Raw genomic sequence first — 13,445 nt, 5'->3', positions numbered from 1 at the left:
AAAACCATGCCAAAAATTGCTGGTCACAGGAATGTGGGAAGGGAGGACCTTGAGACAATCACTATCACTAGGGGGGTAGTGCTGGACAGGCTAATGGGACTCAAGGTAGACAGGTCCCCTGGTCCTGATGACATGCATCCCAGGGTATTAAAAGAGATGGCGGAAATTATAGCAGATGCATTCGTTATAATCTACCACAATTCTCTGGACTCTGGGGAGGTACCAGCGGATTGGAAAGCAGCTAATGTAACGCCTCTGTTTAAAAAACGGGGCAGACAAAAGGCAGGTAACTATAGGCCGGTTAGTTTAACATCTTTAGAGGGGAAAATGCTTGAAACTATCATTAAGGAAGAAATAGCAGGACATCTAGATAGGAATAGTGCAATCAAGCAGACGCAGCATGGATTCATGAAGGGGAAATCATGTTTAACTAATTTACTGGAATTCTTTGAGGATATAACGAGCATGGTGGATAGAGGTGTACCGATGGATGTGGTGTATTTAGATTTCCAAAAGGCATTTGATAAGGTGCCACACAAAAGGTTACTGCAGAAGATAGAGGTACGCAGAGTCAGAGGAAATGTATTAGCATGGATAGAGAATTGGCTGGCGAACAGAAAGCAGAGAGCCGGGATCAATGGGTCCTTTTCGGGGTGGAAATCGGTGGTTAGTGGTGTGCCACAGGGATCGGTGCTGGGACCACAACTGTTTACAATATACATAGATGACCTGGAAGAGGGGACAGAGTGTAGTGTAATAACATTTGCAGATGACACAAAGATTAGTGGGAAAGCGGGTTGTGTAGAGGACACAGAGAGGCTGCAAAGAGATTTAGATAGGTTAAGCGAATGGGCTAAGGTTTGGCAGATGGAATACAATATCGGAAAGTGTGAGGTCATCCACCTTGGGAAAAAAAACAGTAAAAGGGAATATTATTTGAATGGGGAGAAATTACAACATGCTGTGGTGCAGAGGGACCTGGGGGTCCTTGTGCATGAAACTCTTTTAGAGTCCTTGTGCATGAATCCCAAAAAGTTAGTTTGCAGGTGCAGCAGGTAATCAGGAAGGCGAATGGAATGTTGGCCTTCATTGCGAGAGGGATGGAGTACAAAAGCAGGGAGGTCCTGCTGCAACTGTATAGGGTATTGGTAAGGCCGCACTTGGAGTACTGCATGCAGTTTTGGTCACCTTACTTAAGGAAGGGTATACTGGCTTTGGAGGGGGTACAGAGACGATTCACTCGGCTGATTCCGGAGATGAGGGGGTTACCTTATGATGATAGATTGAGTAGACTGGATCTTTACTCGTTGGAGTTCAGAAGGATGAGGGGTGATCTTATAGAAACATTTAAAATCATGAAAGGGAAAGACAAGATAGAGGCGGAGAGGTTGTTTCCACTGGTCGGGGCGACTAGAACTAGGGGCACAGCCTCAAAATACGGGGGAGCCAATTTAAAACCGAGTTGAGAAGGAATTTCTTCTCCCAGAGGGTTGTGAATCTGTGGAATTCTCTACCCAAGGAAGCAGTTGAGGCTAGCTCATTGAATGTATTCAAATCACAGATCGATAGATTTTTAACTAATAAGGGAATTAAGGGTTACGGGGAGCGGGCGGGTAAGTGGAGCTGAGTCCACGGCCAGATCAGCTATGATCTTATTGCATGGCGGAGCAGGCTCGAGGGGCTAGATGGCCTACTCCTGTTCCTAATTCTTATGTTCTTATGATCTTATGAAGGGAGCATTGGAAACATCAGCAGCAGTATGTCAGACCTCACAGAATCACAGCAATGTTCAAAGATTTTACAATGACCACTCACCTGCTCCTGCTTTATATCGCCGTGGGAGCTCTCACAGAACACCTGCTCTCCGTCAGTGACGGCGCCAGGCGCTATGGCAGGCAAAAGGAGTGAAGTTCGGGATCACAGAGCTAACGTCGGTTTGCACACTCATGACATCACCAAGTGGGTGGCGCTAGAGTGCGCAGCACTAACTGATAGCACCGCCGCTAAACCACCAATGAAGTTCGCAGCAAGAATTAACAGCGTGGCGCTCGGGCGGCAAGTGATTAGCGGCCCGCTAGTGACCATCTCGGGCACTAACGGGGGGGGGGCGCTAAACAAACAAATTTTTAGCCCAAGCTGTCTTACTGCAATTATATCGGGCCCTGGTGAGACCACACCTGGAGTATTGTGTACAGTTTTGGTCTCGTTACCTAAGGAAGGATATACTTGCCATGGAGGGAGTGCAACAAAGGTTCACCAGACTGATTCCTGGGATGGGGGGGTCGTCTTATTGGGAAAGATTGAGTAGATTAGGCCTAAATTCTCTCGAGTTTAGAAGAATGAGAGGTGATTTCATTGAAATGTATAAAATTCTTTCAGGGCTTGAAAGGGTAGGTGCAGGGAGGATGTTTCCTCTGGCTGGGGAGTCGAGAACCAGGGATCACAGTCTCAGAATAAGGGGCCAGCCATTTAGGACTGAGATGAGGAAAATTTCTTCACTCGGAGGGTGATGAATCTTTGGAATTCTCTCCCCCAGAGGGCTGTGGAGGCTCAGTTGTTGAGTATATTCAAGACAGAGATCAATAGATTTTTGATATTAAGGGAATCAAGGGATATGGGGATAGTGCAGGAAAGTGGAGTTAAGGTAGAAGATCAGCCATGATCTTATTGAATGGTGGAGTAGGCTCGAGGGGCCAAATGGCCTACTCCTGCTCCTAATTCTTATGTTCTTATCCAACTGATGTTTACATAACTTCCAGAGAAACAAGAAATGGTGGAAGAATAAAGCAGAAAAAACATTTTTCGTGTTATGGCTACACAGAAGAAACTGGTTTCGGTTAAAAGGCCAAGTTTCCACATTGACCATCCATCTTGTATGTACATATCATAGCTAAGATATAGGATAATTATGCCATGTCATCAATACTTATAAGGATGCAACAGGCTGCTACCCATTTGTGGGGATTTCATAAATAACAGTAACATGGCTCTTGGCAAGGTCAGGAGAATGTTTCTGATTTAAAAATGACAACATTGTTGTACATCTCATTCTAATGGAGTGACGATGTGGTACTAGCACAAATAGACAAATTGATTCCACTTCACATTATAAGCTTTCAAAGTGTGTTCTTGAGCCAAGTGATGCAGCACTCATTAGTCGCTGGAAGCTTGTCTAAATGTATAAATCGGGGCAATGAGGGTAATGTTTGGTCAGGCGTTTGTGAATATTGATTGTGCTCAGCTTTCAATGCTGTACTTTAGTAAAATGTCATGGCCATGTAGAGCATGCCGAAGCGATTCACTATGATGACATAAGAGGTCAGAGCATTAGTTATGAAAAGGGAATAGAGAAATTGAGCTGGTAGAAGGTCAGCAGAAAGAACGTACACTCCCTCAGTACTGCACTGGAGTACAAGCTGAGATTATGAGCTCAGGGCCAGAATTATAAGTTCTTGACCCAACCGGAGTGGAGGGGAAGGGGAAGGAGTGGAGGGGGCTGGGTTTGTGCGGAGAGTCCGAGTTTCCCCGCAAGCTGTGGAGTTTTAATTCCGCAGTATGATATCATGGACAGATTCCCCGCCCGGACCTCAGCCTCATTGACAGGCTGGCACCCAGTCGGGTATGGGACAGTGACACCCAGTTGGGTACGGGACGCTTGGGACGCTGGACATGAGGCCGCAACCACAGATTGGTACAAGCCTCGACCCCTGGGGCGTGGGGATCTCTGCTTCCTGGGGGAGCGGGGGGGTGGGGGGGGGTCCGATCCTCTTGAACCCGGCCTCATTAACCTTATTAAAATTCCAATTTGCCTCCTGGGAGCGAGTTGGCTGCCCATCCACCCGACCCCGCCGCATCGGCCCCCCCCCCCTCCCCCCGTGAAACCGGGAAGTGGGAGGGTTAGAAGTGGTTGGGGTCGGGATTCATATTTTTAATACTTTAACCTCCCGCCCAACCCCAACCCACCAGTTGTTTGGGGATAAAATTCCCGTCTCTGTGAGTGAGACTTGAACCCATGGCCATCTGACTGACAGGCGAGAATGCTATCACTGAGCCAAGACTGACAGTTGCCATCTGATAAAAGTAATCAGATTATTAAAGGTTTTGATCAGGTAAATAGGGTTAAACTTGCATTGGCCAGTGAGTCTATGGCGCAATTTCCAACTATCGGTTGCCCTGTTTACGAGGTGTCCAGCAGTTGATAGGCAGGGAAACAACGCCTGTCCTTTAAATGCACAAGGCCCATCTGAAGCAATTTTCAGGTGGAACTGTAAATGGTGCCCATCACTGCCACCCGAAACAGGTGGGACTGCCACCAGCTTTCACTTGACTTGCAGCCCTTAGTCAGCTCGCCATTTAAATCTGCCCTCCGATCTTCTGGAGCATATGGCTTATCCGTGCCTGATTTCAAGTAAGTTAAGGTGGTGAGAGGTGCAAATTCTTACCCCCCCCCCCCCACCTCCACATGTACCATTCTCACCAGGCAATGAGCTTAGAATACCCCTCTATTAACTTGTATGTTGTCTCCACAAATGTTGGCTGATTTGCTGAGTGTTTCCAGTATTTTCTGTTTTTGTCTCAGATTTTCAGCATCTGCTGCATTTTGCATTTTTGTTGACATCATGATGTGCATTTATCCTTAGAATAATCTGCACCATAGCTACTGTGGCAAGTCTGTGAAGTGAGGCAGTTGATGCATCTTTAAATTAAATGGAGGTACTTTGGATCGCAAGACAAAAACAATAATAATCAAAATTATGTTCTACTTTTTTTCTGTTTGAAAGACAAAAGGATTACAAAAAATCTCCAACAATAGTATATTAAATTAACAAAGACAATTTAACAACAAGAAAACTCCGTTACCTATTATTCTCTGCATTAAGTATAATTTTCTAACTGTACCAATATATCGCCCTCTTAATATAGCTCTCGGCCCCTTCTAAAGAACATATGTCATTGGAGTAAAACTCACTATGCTGACAATGAATTCCACTGAATCCATCAGGACACCTGCAGATGTATCCGATAAATGTGTCACCCCGGTAAGTGTCACTCACTTCACAAATCCCGCCATTATGACATGGGTTGGGTTGACAAGCTCCTGTATATCAAAAAGAATAAAACAGAATATCGGTCATGAAGGACATTTGCAAAACATCTATTCTCACATTTTTTTCTGACAGATTTCCTTAAAGGCACGTGTTCCTTTCAATTTTACGACATAAAACAATGCAGAACTGACCAGCAGGTGAAGAAAGCCATTTTGTTTTCTCATGCACATGCTTAGATTTCTCTACACACTGAAATTGCATGCGGCCTTTCAAGATAATCTTGAAAACTCAGCAAGGCTCTGTTCCTAATCACAGTCCTTGATTGAAGAGCATGAGTGTGAATGTTTGGTGAGGACAGGCTCAAACTGGTTCACAAAAGGATGAAAATGTTAGTAAAGTAACAAGAGGATGATGCCCATAGATTCATGAGTCAGCATTCATCATAACTTTAAGGAAGCCGGGGAGGGGGAGTGGAGAAAAACTTGAAGTTGTGCATTAAAAAAATGCAGGATGACAAAGGGTGAACGATATCATCTTCTCATTTCAAAGCACATTAATTTGACTTAGTGAAAATTCTTAATGTTTGCTTTTGCAGGGGATGTAAATATTTTATAACTTGCAGTGCATTATAATAGTACAGGACAACTGGGTGTTTAAATAGGGCAATGAAACCATGCTGTGACCATTGTATATATATATATATATATATATATGCTGGCATGCTTTCAAATTAAGCTACTGAACAAGAACCTAGTCCTGTCCACATCTAACTTCCTCTGGATAGCTATCAAGAATCAAATTCCTGCCGAATTTCCTTTCTCCAAAGCCAGGAATGCTGAGGCCAAATGTAGGTCCCACATTCATCCAAGCACATCAAAGCTCGCACCGGGCACTGAAACTGGCATTTCCCTGTCAGTATGACTCAGTGCCACGTCATCCACTATTTTTGCCCAATGAATCTCTGCAAAACCTCAAAAAGTCTTAATTGCTGCGCAAAGAAACATTTGGGGGTTTCTTCTCCACTGTTGCATGGAAACTGCTGTGGAACATTTCAGTTTGTTGCCTCAAAGTTTAATTTCGCACTGGATTTCAACAAAGCTGCTGGTTTCAGATCACCAGTGATAAAAATCTCCCACCCAGAATTTATATTCTTAGTGTACGTGGTGTGATTTCTGATGTATATCTGTTAAAGATCACTGGTTCTGAATTCCACAAGGATTGTTTTTATACAGGTTCTCTCGAGATTATGGACTGTAGCGAAGAGTTAAATAATTAGAGGATTAATGAGTTATTTATTTGTTTTGGTCCTACGTCTTTTACTGGTCGTCTCTGCTCATCCACAGACAGTTAAATTTAGTCTGTTTCTATTAATTGCTTTGTTTTTTTCCTATCTCCAGAACCAAAGGAATCTTGCGCCAAAGTACAAATACCTAATTCATAACCAGTAACCACATATATCAATCCCGAAAGAAAGCAAAGCCAAATCTAAGCCACTAACCACTATGCACATAACTAGATCTCAAAGAAATGCATCAGAAATTAATTTATCATTCAAAAATACTACTGCAGAGTGGGACACTTTGAAACAGGGATCAAAATGAACAGCTTTAATGAAATCCAGTTAGCAGCTGAAGAAATCTCAAGATAGTGAGTCAAAATGTCTAGAGTTTGTACACAAAGACAAGAAAGGTAGAAATACAATTCATCAGAGTACCAGAATACTCAAGAGCACCACGCCAAGAATAGACAAATACAAAGTAAGCCGTACTAAAATGGTCAAAGCAATAAGAAAAAGTACATTAAATTCACAAGACAATGTGATCAGGAAAAAAAATCACATTTCAAATATTATTGAGATGAACATATATATTTATTAGTGGATCTCTTGTGGAATTGGTTACAGGGTCCGAAGATATGGGGCAGGGGGAGGGAGAAATATGACTTGCGCCAAATGGACTCAAACCTTGAGCAATGGCTCCTCGTCTGGCCTGAGGTCCGATTTCAATTTTGATTTCGGCCTCATTTAAATACCGCCGGTGAGCTGCGGGAGCCAAACGAATACTGAATTACCCCATACAGACCTCCTACAACTACTTTCAATTCCTCTATTCTCTCTGCAAAAGATTACATTCTGTAAACAGAGGTGATGTCACAGAATCAGCATTGTTCCACTAATAATATCAGGCTAATCCAGTCATGTACGACTATCAAAAAGACTATTTGTTATTTGGTAATGCAAAAGTCCCTCATTTTGCCGTGCCGTCGTGAAATCCCTCATTAGGGGCCCAAGTTTCTCGAATAAAAAATAATGGCACTCACCTGGACGCCTGTTTTTTTTTGGCCCCTCGGCGCTAAAAATAAAAATCCTAAGTTTTCTTCCAACATGTGCACCTTCTGGTGCCGGCGCTACCCGAGTCGATCTTGCAGGGCTGGGCTTCCAGTGTGCGCCTGAAATGCACAGCACATGCGCTCCAAAAAAAAATGTCCAATTAACTGAATTTTTGAGGGGGAAAAAAATGCACTGCGCATGCGCAAAATAGTTTTTTAAAATCTGCACATGCGCAGTACAAAGTATTAAAAAATCAGCACGTGTGGGGACTGTGTGAATCACGATTGAGAACCCATTGGTAGCAAAGGTGGATTTACAGGTAGGAAATACAGCTTCGATCACGAGATGGCTGCAATGGAAGGGGGCAGAGAAGGCAAAAGGGGCAGAGATGGAGACACAGAAGGGGAAGCAGTCAGGGCGAAGAGATTTCTTGCAGAACAAATTGAGCCCCGGTAGACTTAATTGAGAGTAAATGGGAAGTTATTGAAAACAAGGAGAGCTTCAGTAAAAAGAAACTTAAACCCTCTGTACTCGCAAAAGTTTGGGACCAGGTTGCAGTCGAGTTTAACGGAATGTCCTTCACCCCGAGAACTGGTGCGCAGCTGAAAAAGTGGCAGGACCTCGGACAAGCAGTGACTGTAAGTAATAAGTTATATTTACATTTATTTGGGTTTTTAAATATATGTATATTTATGCACGGCAATAACATCTGTAAATGTGATCCGTGTGTGTGTATGTGTGTTAGTGTGCGTGTGCGTGTTAGTGTGTGTTGCGCGCGGGCGTGTGTGTTCAGAAGGAGCCTCTCTTAAAAAGTTCAATTTTCACCTTTGCAGAAGATGGTGTCACAGATCAACTGAAAACGGCCACGAACTGGAGGAGGTCCGCCAAGTAGGCTGCAACCAACAGCCGTGGAGCAGAGGATAGCGTCTATGATTAAATGACACAGGAGAAGATCAAGCATCAACGTTTTCCAATAGAGGGTAAGCCCTGCAATTGCACAGTCTTGGTCGGCTAAATGTTACGTACTGCGTGTGCTGCCTAAGCTTCTCCTTCCTCAATGCTGCTAACCCAAGCATCTATCTTTTGTTTCGCAGAGGTTGAGCATCAGGGGGAGACAGAAGGTGCACCTGAAGTTGAAGGAGAGAATGTTCAGGAAACCGCCACTCCAGATATTCCAAATCAGGAGAATGATGGACAGCAGGAAGGCGTCGACGATGAGATGGTTACCCCAGATTTGGAGATGGTGAACCCCTCGAGGATTCCAAGCCCTTTAATGAGTGAATCAACCGACGGGACATTTCTAGATGTGACGTCTGAGGTTGCGGGTACAAGTGTGTCGCAGCAAGCCACACCTGCGAGATGTCATAGGAGGGCGAACTCCCGACCTGATGCAGAAACACAGGATTCGGAGAACTTAGGACAGCTTGTGGGGATGAGCGGGGAGAACATCCAACAATCACGATTGCTCCTGGAAGCCTTTGGTGGGGTGAGGGCAGAGTTGGGGAGACTTTCATTACAGGGGGAAAGAGTTTCGAGACAGATGAACGAGGTAGTATCGGCAATAGGGGGGCTCACCCAGGCTGTCAATGATGCGAGGAACGCTTTCTACTCTGCACCTAAATCAAGGGTTGATCCTGAGGATGATAATGAAGATGAACCCGGGCCTTCCACAATGACACATTTTGGATCTGTCCCTGTTGTAAACCAGCAGCAAGAAACATCACGTCGGAAAATAAACAGATTACACCTGGGGTTAAGGGGGGCAAGGAAGCAGAAGTTTGTAACTACGGGCATGTGCAGGGGTAGCAGCATCTACTGGGGCAGGATTGGTGCACAGCACTAAGGAGGAAGATAGATGGCTTGCTTGTTTTTTGATTGGTTTGCTTGATTGTTCTTTTGAAAGTTGGTCACGGTATTCATTAAAGTTTTTAAAGTTATGAAGGTTTAAAGATAAGTCATGTTAAGCTAATTACAATTGTGCTGTACAAATGTTTAATAAAAATATTTATTTGGACTTTTAACCTGACTCCTGCACATTTTTTAACGCTGCACTAATAAATATTATAGGATAAAGGAACGGACTCAATATATAAAATGGCCTTATCCCTTGCAACCTATTAGTTTAAATGGTACAGAAGTAGGTTCCAGTAAGGCAGTTCATGGATCCTGCCTTGTTCTGGGTCACTGATACATGCACCATGGTCCTGCGTTGATGGATCAGTGACCCTGACCCAGTCTGGATCCAAGAAAAACTTAGTACAGGAACATGCTAATTTAATATCTCTACAAATGTATTATTGTATATTATTGTCCACCTAAACACTCCAACACTCCATTAAAACATAAAAGATTTGTGCTGGGATTATTTAATATATATATAATGTAATGTCCAGTCGTTATTAGAAATCACTGCTGCTTTCCTGTGAGCCTGGAGTGTCCTGTGTAGACCTTGGGCCTGGGATAGCAGCGGGCCGTGTGGATGGAGGCCCTTCGGCTGGGGGCTAGCAGCAGCTGCAGTCGACGGCGTGGAGAATTGGGAGAAGGCTTTACTTGATGGTTTTAGAAGACTCCGATTTATCTGCTACCTTTTATACCTGGTGGATGTAAAAGGCTTCCCTGCACTTTTTGGAAGATTTTGGCCAGTTTACAGTTATCATCGTAGGAGCAGCATTATTTGTCAGTTTACATTTATTTTTATTTTTGTACTTGCATATAGGTCATGTTTGATTTTTAAATTCCCTAAAAGTTTATTTAGAGGAGACAGGGAGTTCCTTCGGCCGGGGATAGGAGCTGGCCAGTGCAGATTTCTCTAACTGCAGGTAAGGGTTTCCCCTACGGTGCTTCTAGGGTCTGTGTGCCGGTTTGAAAAATTTATTTGGTGTGGAAAATTTGCCTTATTTCCAGAAATGGCGCGCAACCTTCTTTTACAGGTACACCAGCGGCAGAATGTTTGCCGCAAAGCATTCTGGCGCCGGTAGTAGATGCTGCACCCCAACACTGGGGAATTTTTCAACTGAGCTTCAGCACCAAAAAAATCACTGCACCGAAAAAAGGACGCCCTGTGCTGGGCAAAATTGGGGCCTAGATCCTTGAGGATGGCATAAATTATATTCTGATAAAATGATTAAATTCAACTGTTAGCCAAAAAGGAAACCTAATTATTCAGGACTATTGTATTTACCTTCAGTATTTTAAAACTTTACAGCTAGGAGGGAATAATATCTGTGTGTAAAGAGCTTGGTGGATAAGATGTTAAAAAACAGAACAGGACAAACAGTAATTCAGTGTGATTTAGTGCATATATTGAGCTGAACTGACAGTAGTGGAAATTAACAAATCAAAATAGAACAAAAAATGTCTAGGCAGTATCATCTGAATAAAATCATTGGAGACATTGCAGATATCGTCAAAACATTAAATACTGTAAGTCTAGTTCAATCATTCTAATACAGTACCACAAAACTTTAAAAAGAAGTTTTGAATCTCTACAAACACCTGCTAAACAGATGTTGCCTGAACTCTGAATATCTATGACTTGGCCAACTTGTTTCAGTTAATTCAGTAAGGTTAGAAATGTTCGATTACCTATAATCTTCCTCATTCTTCAATGCCCATATACAAACAGAATCAGCCATTTTCATACTCATTGTCATCCATTTTGCACCACACTCTCAGAGTGATTATTTCCCATCAATCCTCATGATCCATTAACGAACTAGACATTTCAGTCAAGGGCTCAGTATCAATATTAGCTAACTTTGACCCAGCTGCTGTATTTGGAGGTTGAGCATGTTTTATTTGCATAACAATGGAATCGGTAGCATGAACTGTAGATGTTCATTCTGAGCCTGTGAGTCAGCACAGGGCAACACCTGGCTATTTCATCATGCATGGGTCATTCTGTGAGCGATTCTTGCCTAATGTGAAGCTATAAAAAATGTCTTCAACAATCAAATTATAAGGCCTCAGTACAAGTAGTGGAAACTCAAGAATGGATCTACTTCTGTTCTAGAACAGCTTCCAACAAATCAAGACTGTTGTGCTGAGCCTTTTTGCTGCATTTGGGACATACTTCATATCTCTGGATGTTGTGCGACATTAGAAGACAGCACAAATGAAAGTCATTTGGAAGGATCCATAACATTCAGTGCAAATGCTAAATCCAGGCACCCAGTCTTGACTGGTACAGAGTGTCAATCAAACAAAGCTTGAAAACAGGCTGAAGGAACAATAACAGTTTGTATTTATATCGCGCCTTCAACATAGTAAAACATCCCAAGGCGCTTCACAGGATGGTTATCAAATAAAATTTGATACCAAGCTACATAAGAAGGTATTAGGGCAGAAAGAGGTTGGTTTTAAGGATTGTCTTCAAAGAGGAAAGGGAGGTAGAGAGGCGGAGAGGTTTAGGCAGAGAATTGTAGAGCTTGGGTCCTCGACAGCTGAAGACACGGCTGCCAGTGGTGGAGCGATTAAAATCGGGGATGCACAAGAGGGTAAAGATCTTGGAGGACTGGTGACGATTACAAAGATAGGGAGGGGTGAGGCCATGGAAGGATTTGAAATCAAGGATGAGAATTTTTAAATCGAGGCATTGCTCAACCGGGAGCCAATGTAGATCAGCGAGCACAGGAATGCTCAAAACACTGGAGAAGTACCACCACACTGCTTCCGCAAGATCCTGCAAATCCATTGGCAAGATAGACGCACCAACATCAGCGTTCTCGATTAGGCCAACATCCACAGCATCGACCACACTCGGTCAACTCCACATCGTTCGCATGCCCGATACGAGACTCCCAAAACAAGTGTTCTACTTGGAACTCCTGCACAACAAGCGAGCTCCAGGTGGGCAGAGGAAACACTTCAAGGACACCCTCAAAGCCTCCTTGAAAAAGTGCAACATCCCCACCGACACCTGGGAATCCCTGGCCCAAGGCTGCTCAAAGCGGAAGAAAAGCATCCGGGAAGGCGCCGAACACCTCGAGTCTCTTCGCTGGGAGCAAGTGGAAGCCAAGCATAGACAGCGGAAGGAACGCACGGCAACCCAAACACCCCACCCACCTGATCCTTCAACCACCGTCTGCCCCACCTGTGACTGAGACTGTAGGTCCTGCATTGAACTCATTTTTAGTGTGGAAGCAAGTCAACCTCGACTCCGAGGGACTGCCTAAGAAGAAGAAGATGAAGATGGGTGAACAGGACTTACCGCGAGTTAGTATACATGCAGCAGAGTTTTGGATGAGCTTAAATTTATGAAGGATGAAGATGGGAGTCTGATCAGGAGAGCTTCGGAATAGTCGGCTGGAATTTTACTGGCGGGATCAGAGGCGGGTCAGGTATCAAAATAGAAATGATTGACAGTGGGTTGGGAGCCTGCTGTTAACCCGCCTCCATGCTACTCTCCTATGTGTCGGGTCTGTCAGCGCTTAACAGACATGACACCAAGCAGCGGGGCAGGCAAATTAGATCATTAAGAGGTAGATAAAAGCCAATTAAACATAATTTTGCCTTGCACTTACCCTTTTTCCAGCTTTTTCACAAAATTCCCGACACTCGGGATCACGTCAGGTAAGTAGGTCGGGTGTTCCATCAGTCTACATATTTCTGGATAGTTGACAGCAGCAAACGTGGTATAAAAGCTACCATTTCACAGCTGTTCACTTTCAAATCTTAGAAGCTGGAGCCTTCAGGATTTAGAAAACACATTTGAGCTTTAGGCTGGTTGGAGTAAACTTTCTATCCACTGTCATCTCCTTGGAACAACCTCTCTCACCATTGCCAGATCACTCCTGTCATCTCAACCTCACCTGTCATCTATTCCATCAGCATCGGTGCCCTTGAAAAAATCTCACCTTGGTCCTCAGAGTCCCACCACGATCAGCCCCAACACCAGCAGCACCAGACATACCAGCAGCATCAACAACAACACCAAGCTTCTCTGCAATTTAGCTAATGGTGCACAGGACACAGGGCATCAGCACCCGACCATATTGCTGCCCGGAATGCCAAGGATGGTCTCACCATGGCCAGCTTTACTTCACTTGATGCTGTACATCCTGGCTGCC

General features: G+C 44.0%; 1 protein-coding gene across 4 annotated transcripts in view; it reads right to left on the bottom strand.

The window, feature by feature from the left end:
- The window catches only part of LOC139267300 (EGF-like repeat and discoidin I-like domain-containing protein 3), a 342,920-nt gene that overhangs the window by 158,592 nt on the left and 170,883 nt on the right, over positions 1–13,445 (bottom strand). For all 4 annotated transcript variants that reach the window (XM_070885392.1, XM_070885398.1, XM_070885409.1 and 1 more), the window contains one exon: positions 4,970–5,098. In XM_070885392.1, the coding sequence (XP_070741493.1) occupies positions 4,970–5,098 (129 nt within the window). The remainder of the gene's footprint in view (positions 1–4,969; positions 5,099–13,445) is intronic.

This window comes from Pristiophorus japonicus, chromosome 1 (assembly GCF_044704955.1).
Source record: "Pristiophorus japonicus isolate sPriJap1 chromosome 1, sPriJap1.hap1, whole genome shotgun sequence".
Classification (NCBI taxonomy): Eukaryota; Metazoa; Chordata; class Chondrichthyes; family Pristiophoridae; genus Pristiophorus; species Pristiophorus japonicus.
Note: the sequence above shows the minus strand (reverse complement) of the source record. Positions and strands in the feature narration are given on the sequence as shown.